Source organism: Alternaria arborescens (assembly GCF_004154835.1).
Source record: "Alternaria arborescens strain FERA 675 chromosome Unknown contig_22, whole genome shotgun sequence".
Classification (NCBI taxonomy): Eukaryota; Fungi; Ascomycota; class Dothideomycetes; order Pleosporales; family Pleosporaceae; genus Alternaria; species Alternaria arborescens.
Genome location: NW_021167877.1, coordinates 133463 through 147759, shown reverse-complemented (window position 1 = coordinate 147759; position 14297 = coordinate 133463). Strand labels below are relative to the sequence as shown.

Genomic DNA, 14297 nt, shown 5'->3' with positions numbered 1-14297 from the left:
GCGCCTGGGGACGAGTATTGTTGTGCTAAGTCTTGTAGCATGACTCGCGGGGTAAACCGACAGTAGCACTAGTACAGGACTGGTGGGGCTGGATTCCTTGACCCTGTAGCTATCCATGTATGCGACAAGATGAGTTTGGAGAGGATGGGCCTTGATAATACCCCGTTCATACCAGCTCCTCCTCTCTTTTGCACTCATTTCTACTTCATCCAATATCTCCGCGAGATTTGTTCTAAATCAGGTTGTCTTGTGACCGTTCCACCTCCGTTGACGCGAACACGATGCACACTGACCGCTTTGCGCTTCCCTTCTTCTCTTTTGCGCTCAACACTACTGCTGGTCATAGTCTAAGGCCACTGAGCGGGTGGGTGCGGCGATTCACAGCGAAAAGAAGGAGAACAGGCTTCCCGGGCATTTTGGAGAGAAAAATCCATGTATATTCTACTCTTATCATGTGCTGCTATGTTGTCTACGAAGACATGCTATATGCAACGCCAGTCTAAATGCAGTGTACGGCCTAGGAAATGGCCTGGAAATGGAAAGAAAAACCACTGAAAAATAATGAGGGTATGACGCTATTCGGAACGAGATGAACAAAACTTAAAACGCCGATGATTCAAATCTAGTGCAATGTCTTCTCCTGGTGCTCGAGTTCTTTGACATATTTGACGAAAGTCTTTTTGTGAACCTGCTTACAGTTAGTATTGCTCAGCCTCTACTCGTTATGCATTACATACCAGACCAGCGTACTTGCCGTCCCTAAGCACGCAGATATACCGCAACCCAAGCTTCACGAAGCACTCGTACACCAGATCCATTGGTGAGTGGACGTCCAATGCAACAGGCGCCGGATCAATATATGGTGTAAAGTCGCTAGGATCGTACGCGTCTTGCTCTTCTTCATCTTGCGGCTCCCGCCCTGCAGCCCAGTCTACCCGTGGCGACATGAGGCAAAGTGTGTTCTCCTCATTTTCTAGCTTATCAAGGGCGAATTCCAGGTCCGGTGCAGGAATGAGACCAACAAGAACGCCATTCTTAATAATTGATAGGCCACCATCAAGTTCGCCTATCATTTGTAGTCTACGTTGCTTTGCACGAAGTTCGACGGCGGGGATAAGTGCATCTTCCGAGATGTCTATGATGTGATCTTGTCTTTTCCCAGTGGTGATGTCGCCAAGCTCAGATGTGAAAATCGGCCGCACCTTATTGTCGAGGAAGGGATATGAGTTCATGTCTGTGAGCAGATCGTAGATACTTAGTGGCTCGATGGCATCGGCTACCCATTTGGAGACAAGGATGCCGAGAGAGAAAGGTAGAACGTGATCCAAGCTGCCTGTGAGCTCAAAGAGGATGACTGCCAAGGTGATACTCAGACGAGTAACACCTGTCATTGTGGCGCCAGCAGCTACTAGAGCGTAAACTCCAGGAACAACACATTGACCTGGTGTCCCATCGGCGGAGCATTCTCCAAAAAGACCAAAGTGGTTAAAACGTAGGGCAACAAGTTGCACGGTGTGACCAATGAAGCGTCCAGCAAGACCACCTACAACCATGGAAGGTACATAGATACCAGCTGGCACTTTGATGCCAAAGGTGACGACGGTCAGAAGCGCCTTGATGACGAATGCGAAGAACAAAACTTTGAGCACGCTTGGGATGTGTTCGACTGTAGGACAAAGACCGTCACCACTGTCCGTGTAGATATCACATGGACTAGCCAACTCGAACAAAAGCTCCGTGACTGGAAGCTTGGTGTAACGGTTCCAGAAGCTGATCAGACCGGTGACAAGCGCAACAAGAAATACTTCGAGAAGCGGGTGTTTTTTGATGATGGGTATACGACGGAATGTTCGTGCCCAGATGCGAGATGCCTTGATGAACAATGCGCCGAGGACACCACCGACGGCACCGGTGAAGACGAAGGTCGCAAGCTCGAAGAATTTCCAATCCAAATGGTATCGAACCTCGAAAAGAACAATCTTCTTGGTGCCGTATGGATCCAGGAATTTGAGAGACAGAGCAGCCGCCTATTGACAAATTAGCCTAGCCAGTGTGGGAAAGAGGTGACTTACGATGCAGCAGAAGAAGGTTCTGAAGAGCGTCTTGGACGGGAAGTAATAGCTGACTTCTTCCAAGCTGAAGAGCACTCCACCAATGGGAGCACCGAAAGCAACGGCGACACCACTAGCAGCACTAGCGCTGAGGATTTCCCTGCGCTTTCCATCGTTGTTACTGTACTTGGAGAAGATACGGCACGCGATGTTTCCTATGCAAGTCGCGATGTGCACATACGGACCTTCCTTACCAAGACTGAGACCTGATGCGACACTTAGGATCAGTGCCAGCGTCTTGACGAGCAGAGTCCGCACACCCAAATAACCGTGGAGAACAAAGCCGCTAAGAATGACCTTGACTTCAGCTACGCCACTGCCTGCAGCAGAATAGTAAACCATGGGCGGCCGGGCCTGAACCTCCTGGAACCTCGACTCTGGACTGATACTGCGACTGCGCTTACCATCTTCTTCTTCAGCTTGATCAGAGTATCTCCGCACTTCTGCACCCAAGTTCTCGTCGAGTGTGGAGAGCGATATGGCCGAGGGGATGACTGTCTTGGTAGTGAGGGTGAGCAGACACGAGGCCATGGACAACAAGACGACGGAGAGCACGAAGAAGCCATATTGGGTTTGGACCACATCCAACCTGTCGTTTCGGACGGCCTCGGACCATTTTACCCAGCTATCGCATACTGATGCACCATCGCAGCACGTCTTGCGGCTCTTATTCCAGCCTTTAGTGCAGTATCCTTGCTTCAGGTCGAACAGCGTGGTCTCGGTAGTGTTGACCAAGTAGGCGCAGACGGCAGTCAGGACGCCAATGAGGGCCACCAGTACCCAGCCCTGGGCTCCATCGAACCACGCGGCCAAGCGCCCCCTGATGTCTTTTCTACTTCGTAGCGCCTTGACGCGATACGCGTCGGCGATGTTATCATGAACCCAATCAGTGGACGTGAACTGATCGTACCACACGCGGTTGTCCTGGAGGAACGAGGCCTTTGCTGAGTGCATACTCTGCTCCAGGCCGGCGCCTCGCTCACCCAGGGCATTCACCAGCCGCTGACTAAACGTGTGTCCGCCCGTAAGGGATCCTCTCCGGCTCCGCATGCGCGAGCTGGTGGGCAGTTGGCTGTTGTTACGCGTCATGCCCGGTCGAGGCGTGCCCGGACTTGTGGCAGGAAGGCTCTTGTAGGACCTGGCGCCCCGCAGGTGAGGGACTCCTAGCAGGGCGGTCCGCTCGTTGACGCTGCCTGTGGAGCGGGTGAGATCCGTGTCCGAGGCACGCATCGGTCTCTGGGCGCTGAAGGTGAGCGTGGGCGACGTGGGCGTGGTGCTGCTGAACGTGTCATCGCGCTCGCGCTGCTCGGCAGCGTAGTCATCGTCGGCGTCGTCGGCGTCGTAGTCGTCGACACTGCGGTACGACTGCATCGACTTGGGCATGGCGAGCGAGTGTATAAGGGAGGCAGCTACAATCTGGGCAAGAGCAGTCTATTAGTATCGAGGTCGGTCAGAGACATGTCGCCGAGCAGAAGCCGCTATCGTGGTCATTCGGAAAACGATGGCGGTGTCACGATGGATATGTTATGGCTGGGCACCATGGCTCATCCCCACTACGCCGCGGATCCCTCCAGGATGCGTTGTTGTCCTTGGTCCGGGGAGCGATACGCACCGACGCGGGTAAGCCGACAGTTTCAGACTTGCGTACGCATCGCAGCGATCCGCACAAAACAGCAAAAGCAGCAAAAGCAGCAGCTCTCTGCAGGCAGCACTCTGAGGCTGATCTCAGGCGACTAATCGGGGAAATGGCGGTAGGCGCGTCCCATGTGATTATCAGGGTTGCACGCGATAGTGACGAAATGCAGGGCAAACGGAACCTGCTAACCACACACGGCCAAGGCGCGATATCGTAGCCGCCAATCGCAGCCCCCAGCCCCACCACCACACACTGACTTGCGTCTGCAACTCGGGAGAATTGGGGGGTTACATGCTGGCAAACTTGTCGTTTCCTATCCGCTCGTGCATTCGTCTGCTGCTGAGCCGCTGATCTGAGGATTCCAAAGGAACAACTCGGAAAGCCGGTTTCGGAAGACCGGGAATTCGCCGAGTAGCATCCCTCGAGTTACTAGCAAAACATTGTGGAAGGTCTGACGACGATCGAACCTACATCCCTCTGTAGCATTCAAGATGGTGAGTTCTGCTGGGCCTTAGTGGCGTTCCAAAAAACACACACTGATAACCATAGCCTGCTCTATACGAACAATTCCTGCTGTTTGGAGACAGCATAACCCAAGATTCCTTCTCCCAAGAGCGCGGTTTCGGTTTCTCTGCAGCCCTCCAAGCTGGTCAGTCGACATGTCATCATCTTCTCCCGGGTCGCTCTTTCTTGCCTGATACAGTTCTTCGTGAAGCTTCCATGCTGATCACTGGCTCGGACCGCTGCAAACGGACGCTGATACCCTACCAGCATACATACGACGACTCGATGTAGTCAATCGCGGCTTTAGGTTATGACGTCCTATTCTTGCAGTTGTAGCCAGGACTAATACTACGGCAGTGGGTACAACACGCGCCAAGCTCTCCAGATACTCCCTGCGATCGTGCCTCCGCCAGATCAGGCTAAGATCCGGTTCATGGTAAGACTTGCCCATGTCGGACACCACCCCAACTAATAACGCAGACCGTCTTCTTCGGTGCCAACGACTCGTCCCTACCAGATGCGCCGAACAAGCAGCACATTCCGCTCGACGAGTTTATTCAGAACTTGAAGGACATCATTTTCCATCCAAAGATCAAAGCTCACAACCCTCGTATCATCCTGGTTGCTCCGCCCCCAATCAACGAGCATCTCTGGTGGCCAAGAGACCAGTCGAACGGGTATACTAGCGTCTCGCGTCTAGCCAGTACGACCAAAGCATATGCCGATGCAGTTGTCGAGCTTGGCGCTGAGCTCAATCTTCCCGTCGTGAATCTTTGGAAAACCTTCATGGCGAAGACGGACTTCAAGGCAGACGCTTGGAAGCTCGGTGATCAGCTGCCTGGGTCTCTAGATGTTGCGCAGAATGACGCCTTGGTGGAGCTCATGTACGATGGTATGACATCTGCCTGGCATTCTCGCCTTCGTTCCCGTGCTGACTTGACCTGTAGGCCTCCACTTCAACCCGGCAGGCTATGATATCTTCTATCAAGAATTGATGAAGGTAGTTGAACAGCAGTGGCCGGATCAGATGCCCGAAAAGCTACCCATGGTATTGCCGCCTTGGAATGATCAAGAAGCATGGAAGGCATGGGAAGCCACTCAGACATCTTAGACTATGCATCAGAAGGGTAAAAATCGCGTACACGAGCAGGTTTAATTATATGTGTTGAAGGTCCGACAAAGCGGGGCTCTGGGGAAGGCCCCTGGCTGTACCAATCAGACAGGGGTGCATAACTCCGGCAGCATGTGGTTAGTGGCGGCGTCGTTCCCCATGAGCCTCAGAATAGCATCGCGACGACAATACGCATCATCATTCCTGCAGTCGACTGTTCTCGTTCCTGTTCTTGTACCAAATTTTTCTGGGGTCTTGTACAATACTTTGCCCATTTTCTTAGGGCCACTTCGGAAACCGCCTGATCTTCGGTAAAGAGCGTTGTTGCAAGATCGCACCTGCTGCTTCCAACACCCCAACTGACTACATCGACCAACGCCTGGCGCTTGCCCTCTGAGGCCCCAAAACTGTTGCAAACTCTTCGCGCATCTTAGTCACACCTCCAAACCAAACGCGTTACCGTTCGATAGCCGCCTTCAAACATACCCTTGCCGCTTCTTCGTTACCGCCGATCGAGACGTTCGCACAGGACAAACCCTCAGATTGCCAACCCGGAACAAGTACATATAGAGCAAGCTGAGGTCGGTTCCAGTCGTTGTTCGGTGTTCGTTGGTTGGGGAACCCCCGAGGGAAGGCTGGTGTCTCTTTGTTGAGCACGTCACCAAGGGATGAGAGAGTAACGGGAATGGATCCCCAGAGCGTAGCCTTCCAGCCGCGCGACGATCTCTGGCGCTTCCAAAGCGAGATGCTCCGAGTGCAGGAGAACCAAGCCGACCTCGCTGATCGCGTCGCTCGCTTGGAGCGCAAGCACGAAGACGACTCGCGCCTGAAGAACGTCTGGGGGACATCATCGCCCTTCCCTTCGGTGTTGGGGGGAACCCCTCAACAGGGTGAGAAAGTATAGATCGGAACATGAAAGCCTGGCTGACGAATATCAGTGCCCCTGCAGCAGCCGACCGCCGAGCACTTTACAAACTTCGACGACCAGTCCAGCAATCTCATTGGCAACCTGCAGCTGGACGCCGATGAAGAGCCTCGTCGCGTAGGCGCCACATCCCGTGCGAATAGTGTTCGCTTCGACGAGACGGCCAACCACGGTCACTGGGCACATGCATCGAGGTCGTCGTTGGACCTGATACCCCGCACTGGCAGTGGCATGGGCGGCCATGTCATGAGCGAGCGCAGCTACTCTCACAAATCAGATGGAAGGCAGAGCTCTGCTGGCCACTCGGTACACTCCATGGCCTCTGGTCGCGCGAACAGTCTTACTAGCTTTGGACCGACAACGCTTCAAGACGCCCCAGGGCTGGCTCCTGGCTTGTTCATTCTCGGCTCCGTTCCTGCCATAATACGTTGCTGGCTCAACACTAACTTCAGGCACGATACCCTGTTGTACGCAGCAGTGTGTTCAGGCTCATACACATCGCATCTGGACTCTTACATGGTCCACCATCTAGGCTTCCAGGATCGCGTCGTTATAGGCGAGGATGGTGTTCGCAAAATCAAGCTCTCTGTATATCTCCCAGAGGCCGTGCCTATCTCAGCGTCTTCGCGATCCGACAGTCCAGCTCCGCAGCTTCCTTCGGTGGGGGTGAATTTCACTGTCACTGAGGAGCACAATGCTGAAGTCAATCCAAAAGCTATTCAAATTTTCCTTGGCAGCGATATGCTTCGAGAGCATAACGCCGATCTTCTTTTCTCTTCTAGCCAACTAACACTGTATGATGATGACCGCAGCAAGCTTCAGATACCACTCGTGCGCCCTGAAGATGATCGCGCTTTCAAATTCTTGCACACTAGCGGTGCTTCCACGGCGCATCTAAACCGCACAACTTCAGCTCTTGCTTCAACGCAGTCGAGCCACATGATCGAGAGTTCCGCCGCTTCAGCAACTCGTGAACCTTATTCGTCGACTGAGAAGTCGAATGGCCAAGGGCCAGCGACTAGTTCTGATGATGGCGGGTTCAGTGGACACGGTAGTCTTGAACAGCGACCTCAACTCGGACTCTCCACATCGAATCGCTCTGACGCCAAAGGTGCTCCAGACTCAGGCCTTGCTAGTGGAGTGCCGCGCACAGGAGCCTCTCCAGCTATCTGGAGCAATTGGCGCCGTGACCAAGCAGAGAAGGCAAACACGGGCTCTTTGGATTGGGCTAATGTGGGTAAAACTACCAGCTCAAATCCCAGTTATCAGCGACGTGATACAGGCATCAAAGTTCTGAAGCCCTCTAGATCGACACGTACGTTATCCACGTCAAACTCATCGCCAGTCACAGGACAGTCGCGCTTTTTTGATGATGGAAAGCGAAGGGGTGAGGGCGAAGCGACCAGTGACCTTGCGCCTCCTCAGGTGAAGAGGACTGTGTCTGGAGAAAGGGGCAGGGAAAACGTGCCTGCATTGTCGAAACCTCGATCCGCGAACCCAGTTGGCGGCGCTTCTGCTTTTGCATGGCTGAACAGCAGCGGGTCGAAATGAAACGTGACAGATCTACCCAGTCTCTGTATCATAGATACCAATAGACTGCTGCGCTAACAGTATAATGACTGTTGAGCGAGGCTCAATCACTGTTGTGCATGATTGCAATACGTTTCACATCTCTTTGTTCATGACTTGTGCAAGCAAAATTAACATGGTCAGGTCTGATGATGTACCAAAGTGATGTTTGAAAAAGGAAAAGAGCCTTAGCGGAAACGTGAATTCATGAGAGGACTTGAACACCTTTTCATGAACACCCTTTCTCAGCACAGCAAAGTCTGATACGAGTACTCTGTATATAGATGGAGGACCTAGAAGCATACAATTCTATCAAACTGTGTACATCCTGCGCTTACAAGCTGATGTAGGCTGTAAGGCAGAGCTCTGTAAGATAACTTGTTAGTTGTGCACCTGTTCTGGGTTTGCTTTATATGGATGGTGACCAACAAGTGTTCAGTCCTGTCAGATACGCGACAGGGGTGGAGCATTCACCGCGTCGCCAAGCTCGCTTACTCCGCAAGGCTGAGGGATTCGAAGCCGATAGTGACGACGGCGTATAGCACGGCGCTGCTCTCATTTTTGCGGACATTGCGCTTTTACCCCACGTTTGCTTCACCGCCGTGTTACTGTGTTTGTGAACAAACAGGCGTCATTCTCTTGGTACTGCGGCCCTAGCTACGCGCTGCATAATCTTTCTCCGCCTTTTGCTTGCCCTTTCACCCTCCTTGGTTCGCCTTGTATAATCTGCCTTGAAGCTCTTCGCGGGCTTCACGGTAGGCAATCAGCTTCAAAACGGCCTCCACTAATAACAAGAAGCGGAAGATCGTGGTCCCGCCAAAAGATTCGTCCAACCTCGACGGCAACCATTCACCGAATGTGGGAAGCGTCGGTGTAGGGTCCCCTCGCTCCTCCCCGCAACCCTCAGCGTCACCACCGCGCTATCTGCCACCGCACCTGCACGACGAAGTTCTAGTTGACGCTCCTGACTCTGGAAGTCTTGCCGCGAGAGACAACAGCAATTACACGGGGGCAAGCTCACCCAGCGAGGCCTACGCCAACCTGACCCTCGACAGCCGCGAGGGCTCCTTCACCGATCTCGACCGCATACGAACCGCCGAGCAACACTCGCAGAGGCCTCCTCCACGGGCATCGTCACCCGCCAAGCGCCTCCATTCAGACATGGACGACAAGCCAGACGCCGACAACACACGCACCAACGACGCGCAGTCGGGCTCCCGAGCCGGCAAGCCCCTGCCTACAAGCACATCACAGCGCAGTGCGCGCGCAACTTCGGTCGAGATGGCCGATGCGCCCAACGGCAGCGGCCTCGACGGCCACGGCGACGCCTCTCCACGTACCGACATGCCCAGCATCGACGAGCAGGTGACTCGCGTCATGGGCATGATGTCTACAGAGGCTCTGGTGGACCGGCAGGAGGGCTATGTTATCTCCGAGCAGTGGCTAGAGCGTGTCTGGGCAAGGACGTCGGAAAACATAAGCAGGCCAAATGACTTCAGCAAAGACGCAACCGAGGGCCCTGTCGGCGCGGTAGACAATTCGCATCTTGTCGACACAGAGCTGATGCATGAGGACCTGGTCGACCAGCATGGAGAAGACTTTGTCCCGCTCAGCAAGGCGGCGACTCTGGGTCAAGATTTTGAGATCCTGCCCCGCAAAGCATGGGACTTGGTTCAAAGCTGGTATGGGCTCGACAAGTCAAGTCCTATCATACGTCGGTACGCCCACAACACGGTACCAGGAGGAGTAAGCGAAGACATTTCCTACGAGCTGCACCCTCCCATCTTCACAATCCGAAAAGTGCGAAAATCTCCAAACCCCACCGACAGCGCCACACCAGCCGCAAAGCTCGTTGCGAGCAGATACGAGAGTTTCGTTGCCTTCATTGAAGCCGCGAAAAAAGCCGCCGGCATTGATCTTAACAACAAAGTCCGCATTTGGCGGATACTCACGCCTGCTCCCACAGATCAGCCCCAGCCATCGCAACCCTCTGGCATATTAACACCTGACGCGTCCCCTCGTAACGGATCTCCCATTGCGCCAGCACCTGCTCAGCGGCCTTCGCTTGTCATGGGCGTCGAAAGTTTCAATGGCCTTGCCTTTGGCTCGGAGCGCGAGCTGGTTACTGGCAAAGATGAGAAAGACAACGAGGCTTCCAACGAGGACCTTACCTTGGCCGATGCTGGTTTGACCCAGGACCAAATTATTGTACTTGAGGAACACGATGAAAAAGGCGAATACATAGCAGAGACCACCAAAACGGCGTCAAAGAGCAAGACTAATGCTTTGGTCGGCAAGAGCAATCCTAACAGCGGGAGGAGTACTCCAACGGGAGGCCCTGTAACGCGTGGAAGGAAGCAGAATGGCAAAGTTCGTGGCCACGTCGGGCTTACGAATCTTGGCAACACGTGTTACATGAACTCCGCTCTCCAATGTCTACGAAGTGTCGAAGAGCTAAGCATGTACTTCCTAAACAACAAATGGAAGGACGAAGTCAACGTGGACAATCCCATCGGTTTCAAAGGTGTCATCGCCAAGTCGTATGCCGGGCTACTGAGCTCTATTTATGGCTTGGACAACAATTCCTCCGTCTCGCCCAAGGACTTTAAGCTCAAGCTAGGCAGGGCTAACCCAATGTTCTCTGGCTATGGGCAGCAGGACTCTCAAGAGTTCGTCAGCTGGCTGGTCGATGCGCTCCATGAAGATCTAAATCGTATCATCAAGAAGCCATACCTAGAGAATCCCGACTCTGATGATAATACCTTTCGCGATCCAGAGGCAGTCAAGCGACTCGGTGAGATTTATAGACAAAATTACTGGGCGCGTAACGACTCTGTAGCCATGGATTTGTTCAATGGATTCTACAAGAACACCATGGTATGCCCAGATTGCGAGAAAGTCAGCATTACTTTCGACCCATACAGTCAGCTCACCTTGCAGCTGCCGGTAGAGCAGTCCTGGTCTCATACCATCACTTACGTGCCACTGACTGGCAAGCCTGTCCAGATCGAGCTTGACGTCGACAAGAACACCACAATCAAAGCTTTGAAAGACTTTGTCGGCAAGCGCGGTGGCGGCGTTCCAGCCAACCGCATAATGGCGTCAGAGGTCTACAGCCACAAATACTATCGACACTTGGACGACGCTTCCACAATAGCGGAGTCGAACATAGGCGCACGAGATGACATCTACTTTTATGAATTGGAAATGGCTCCTAGCAACTGGCCAGTTCCTAAGAAGAAGGGCTCCAAATATCGTGTGATGCTTTCACAGTCCTCTGATGAGGAGATTCCGGAGACAGTTTCACCGCTCCATGACCGCGTTGTATTCCCAATGTTCCACCGGATACCCAGCCAGTCTGCATACAGGGCGACGGGGCAGTCCATGGCATTGTGGCCTAGTTTTATCGTCCTCACCAGGGAGGAAGCGAAGGATTATGACACAATCCTCCGAAAGGTTTTGGCTAGGGTTGCTGGGATGACTACTCGCCCAATTCTCAGTGAGCTTAGTGGACAAGACCAGTCGCGTCCTGGGTCCGACGTTGTGTTGACAACAGAAGAGGACGCATCACCAAACGATCCCCAAGTCCAAGATGGATCTGTTGAAGGCGAGGACATGGTTGAGGTTACAATGACGGATGCAAAGGATACGCCTGTAGCTCGAACTAACGAAGCTGATGAAATTCCTGAGATTCTTCGACCGGGCAGCTATATCCATCCGGAGTTCAGGTACGTACAAGGCATCCCCCTCAAGGTTTAGCAGCGCAGAGATACAGGAGAGTCGCTTTAGGTTTGGCAACAACAAACTGACTTGAGACAGGAATCTGTTTGAGATGAAGCATACAAGGAAGAGCTCGGAGATCGTTACCACTGGCTGGAGTACCGTCGATTACTCAAAACCACTTGAACCTATCTCGAAGCGAATCAAGATACCATCATCCCGAGAGGAATCTGTACAATCGTCTGCTGCTGGAAGCGAGACTACTTCCAGCGACGAAGATGAGGATGCATCCCAGGCCACGATCGTTGATGCGGACGCAGTAATCGATGCAGCCAATGTTAGTAGCGACGAGGAAATGCAGTCCATCGAGCCAGAAGCTCCAGAGTTCGCTCGGTCTGGCCGCCAGAATAAGAAGAAGAGCAAAAAAGCGCGCAAACACGAGCGCAAGATGGAACGAAAACACAAAAACAACAAGAACTTCAAGAACAAGAAAGCAGGCAAGGTGCCAGACCAACCGAACTATCCGGATGATCCTGAAGACGAGTCTGACGAAAGATTGCTTCGAATGGGCGAGGCTCTTGTTCTTGATTGGGATTCCAAAGCTTATGACGCACTGTTTGGGGCCACGACGGCAGATGATCCCAGGGGCGCGGACTCGATGAAGTCTATTGAACTCCTTGATGACCCAGAGCTTCAGGAGAAGAAAGAGAAGCGTGCAGCCCGTCGCAAGCATGGCATCAATCTCGATGAGTGTTTCAATGAATCCTCCAAGAGCGAAGTGCTCTCGGAAGACAACGCGTGGTACTGCAGCCGTTGTAAGGAAAGGCGTAGGGCAACAAAAACACTCGAGATCTGGACTGTTCCCGACATTCTCATCATACATCTCAAGCGCTTCAGTGGAGCGAGAAACTTCCGAGACAAGATTGAGGATTTGGTCGATTTCCCCATAGAGGGACTAGACTTGTCTGGCAAAGTCGGCTTCTCTGAGGGCAAGGATCTCACTTACGATCTGTTCGCTGTCGACAATCACTTCGGTGGGCTTGGAGGCGGTCATTACACAGCCACTGCGCAGAACTTCTTCGACAAGCAGTGGTACGACTACAATGGTAAGCCTATCCTCATGCTTCTTAAACGTCGTTATGTCCATGCTAACTTCACCAGACTCAATAGTGACCAAATGCGAATCGGGGCGGAAAGCTGTATCAAGATCAGCCTACCTTCTGTTCTACCGACGCCGTTCGCCTGTCCCTTTAGGCCCTCCCTCCCTTCAGCAGATTGTAACCGCCGACATCAGCAACCCCGGCTCTGACGAAGATAACGACACAGAACTTCGCTCCCGCTCACCGGCGGGAAACGGCTTGCGCCTCGGCGATTCGTCCCGCAATGGGTCGTCGAGCGCTGGCGCAGTCGCAGCGGGAGCCGTAGCCCTGCGCGCGGGTGGTTATCCGCGCTCAGCAGCCGCGAACCGTCCAAAGAACGGAGTCGCAGCCGCGAGCCAGAGTGATGAAGAAGAGCTGCCGGCCTATGCCGATGATGAGGGTTACGCTGACGAGATCCCGTACAACACCGGCACTAATGTCTGGGATGATACTGACCAGCCAGTCTGGAGCTTCAACAGCCTCAATAGCACGGGCTTGGGTGGTCGCAACGACTCTGACGATGACGGCATTGCATCCGATACTGGCGCTCTGGGTTCAGAAGCTGACGAAGGTGGCTTGGGTAATAGGCTGATGGAGGACTTTGGTGACGACGGCCCAGTAAAGAGTGGTTGGAGTGGTGTCAACACACCTATTACACATCAGGACGACGAAGTAGCTGAAATAAGGCTCGTTGGCGACGAGTGAGAACAAGTAAAGAAACCAGAAGACGTCTGAGGCTTCGTATACCTCAATGGAGAAATACTGTATCGTTCGACTGAGTGTACAGGTCGCGTTCATAGGCTTGGTGATGGAAAAGGGAGCTTTTAGATTAGACGGATATGACTGATGAGGAGGTTGTAAATGACGATGAACACAGATGACTTGGACGGAATGACCAAAGGTGGGTGAGGATTATCCTCAGGGCGTTTTGCAAACAGCATTCGTAGGTGCATTCGTAGGCGTATTATTGAAGACCTTGCATCGCTCACCATGTTCCTGTTAAACTTGTCGCACGAAGAAGCTCGTTCTTTCTAGATTCTCCTTATCAAAGAAGAGAACCAAACGTTCCTCTTCAGAAAAATATTTCCTCCCACTACAAGAAAGCATGATAAGAGCTATGTATATACAAATAGAGAATTTAGGAGTCTACAGACCTATTAATCTTTATAAGTTTTCTTATTAGAAGCTAATGTAGGTTGTAAAATACAACTCGTTACTTCTATACCTGTCAAATTTTTTCCTGTATGCGGTAGTCTATCACATCGTGCGTGCAAAGAATCTACAAGGATACCGGGTGTCTGGAAACACCAATGGAGTTGAGCGCAGCCAATGACAATGGAGCTCAGGGGTTTCTACCACCGGTGATTAAGCTTGGTTGTCAAGCTTCGTGCTGGCATGACGTCGCTTCTCCTTTTTCGCAGTCTGACTAGCGTGGCTGACAAGGGGCGACATCCGCGGAATAGGCGTACACGATGTATACGGCACTAGATCAAACCACCGCGTGCGGGATACCGGCTACAAGCGTCTTCACTATCCATGATTTGGCCCTGAACGTGTTTTGACTGGTCCAAGTAAAGAACGT

The 14297-nt window shown here is 52.8% G+C and overlaps 4 protein-coding genes across 4 annotated transcripts; 3 read left to right on the top strand and 1 right to left on the bottom strand.

Annotated features, from left to right (window-relative positions):
* Window positions 1-622: 622 nt before the first annotated feature.
* Window positions 623-3494, bottom strand: AA0111_g8604 (H(+)/Cl(-) exchange transporter 5; the record flags this gene model as incomplete). The annotated part of the gene is made up of 3 exons (XM_028655070.1): window positions 623-688; window positions 738-2027; window positions 2073-3494. The coding sequence occupies 3 exons, from the start codon at window positions 3492-3494 to the stop codon at window positions 623-625; spliced, it is 2778 nt and encodes a 925-aa protein (XP_028503826.1).
* A 744-nt stretch (window positions 3495-4238) lies between these two features.
* On the top strand, window positions 4239-5362 carry AA0111_g8603 (hypothetical protein; the record flags this gene model as incomplete). The annotated part of the gene is made up of 6 exons (XM_028655069.1): window positions 4239-4241; window positions 4297-4396; window positions 4519-4558; window positions 4609-4687; window positions 4732-5143; window positions 5199-5362. The coding sequence occupies 6 exons, from the start codon at window positions 4239-4241 to the stop codon at window positions 5360-5362; spliced, it is 798 nt and encodes a 265-aa protein (XP_028503835.1).
* Window positions 5363-6047: 685 nt separating this feature from the next.
* Window positions 6048-7838, top strand: AA0111_g8602 (hypothetical protein; the record flags this gene model as incomplete). Its single annotated transcript, XM_028655068.1, has 2 exons — window positions 6048-6252; window positions 6301-7838. 2 exons carry the CDS (start codon window positions 6048-6050, stop codon window positions 7836-7838), a joined length of 1743 nt encoding a protein of 580 aa, XP_028503834.1.
* A 431-nt stretch (window positions 7839-8269) lies between these two features.
* AA0111_g8601 (hypothetical protein) lies at window positions 8270-13420 on the top strand (the record flags this gene model as incomplete). Its single annotated transcript, XM_028655067.1, has 4 exons — window positions 8270-8392; window positions 8655-11584; window positions 11676-12682; window positions 12738-13420. The coding sequence occupies 4 exons, from the start codon at window positions 8270-8272 to the stop codon at window positions 13418-13420; spliced, it is 4743 nt and encodes a 1580-aa protein (XP_028503833.1).
* Between the last annotated feature and the right edge of the window lie 877 nt (window positions 13421-14297).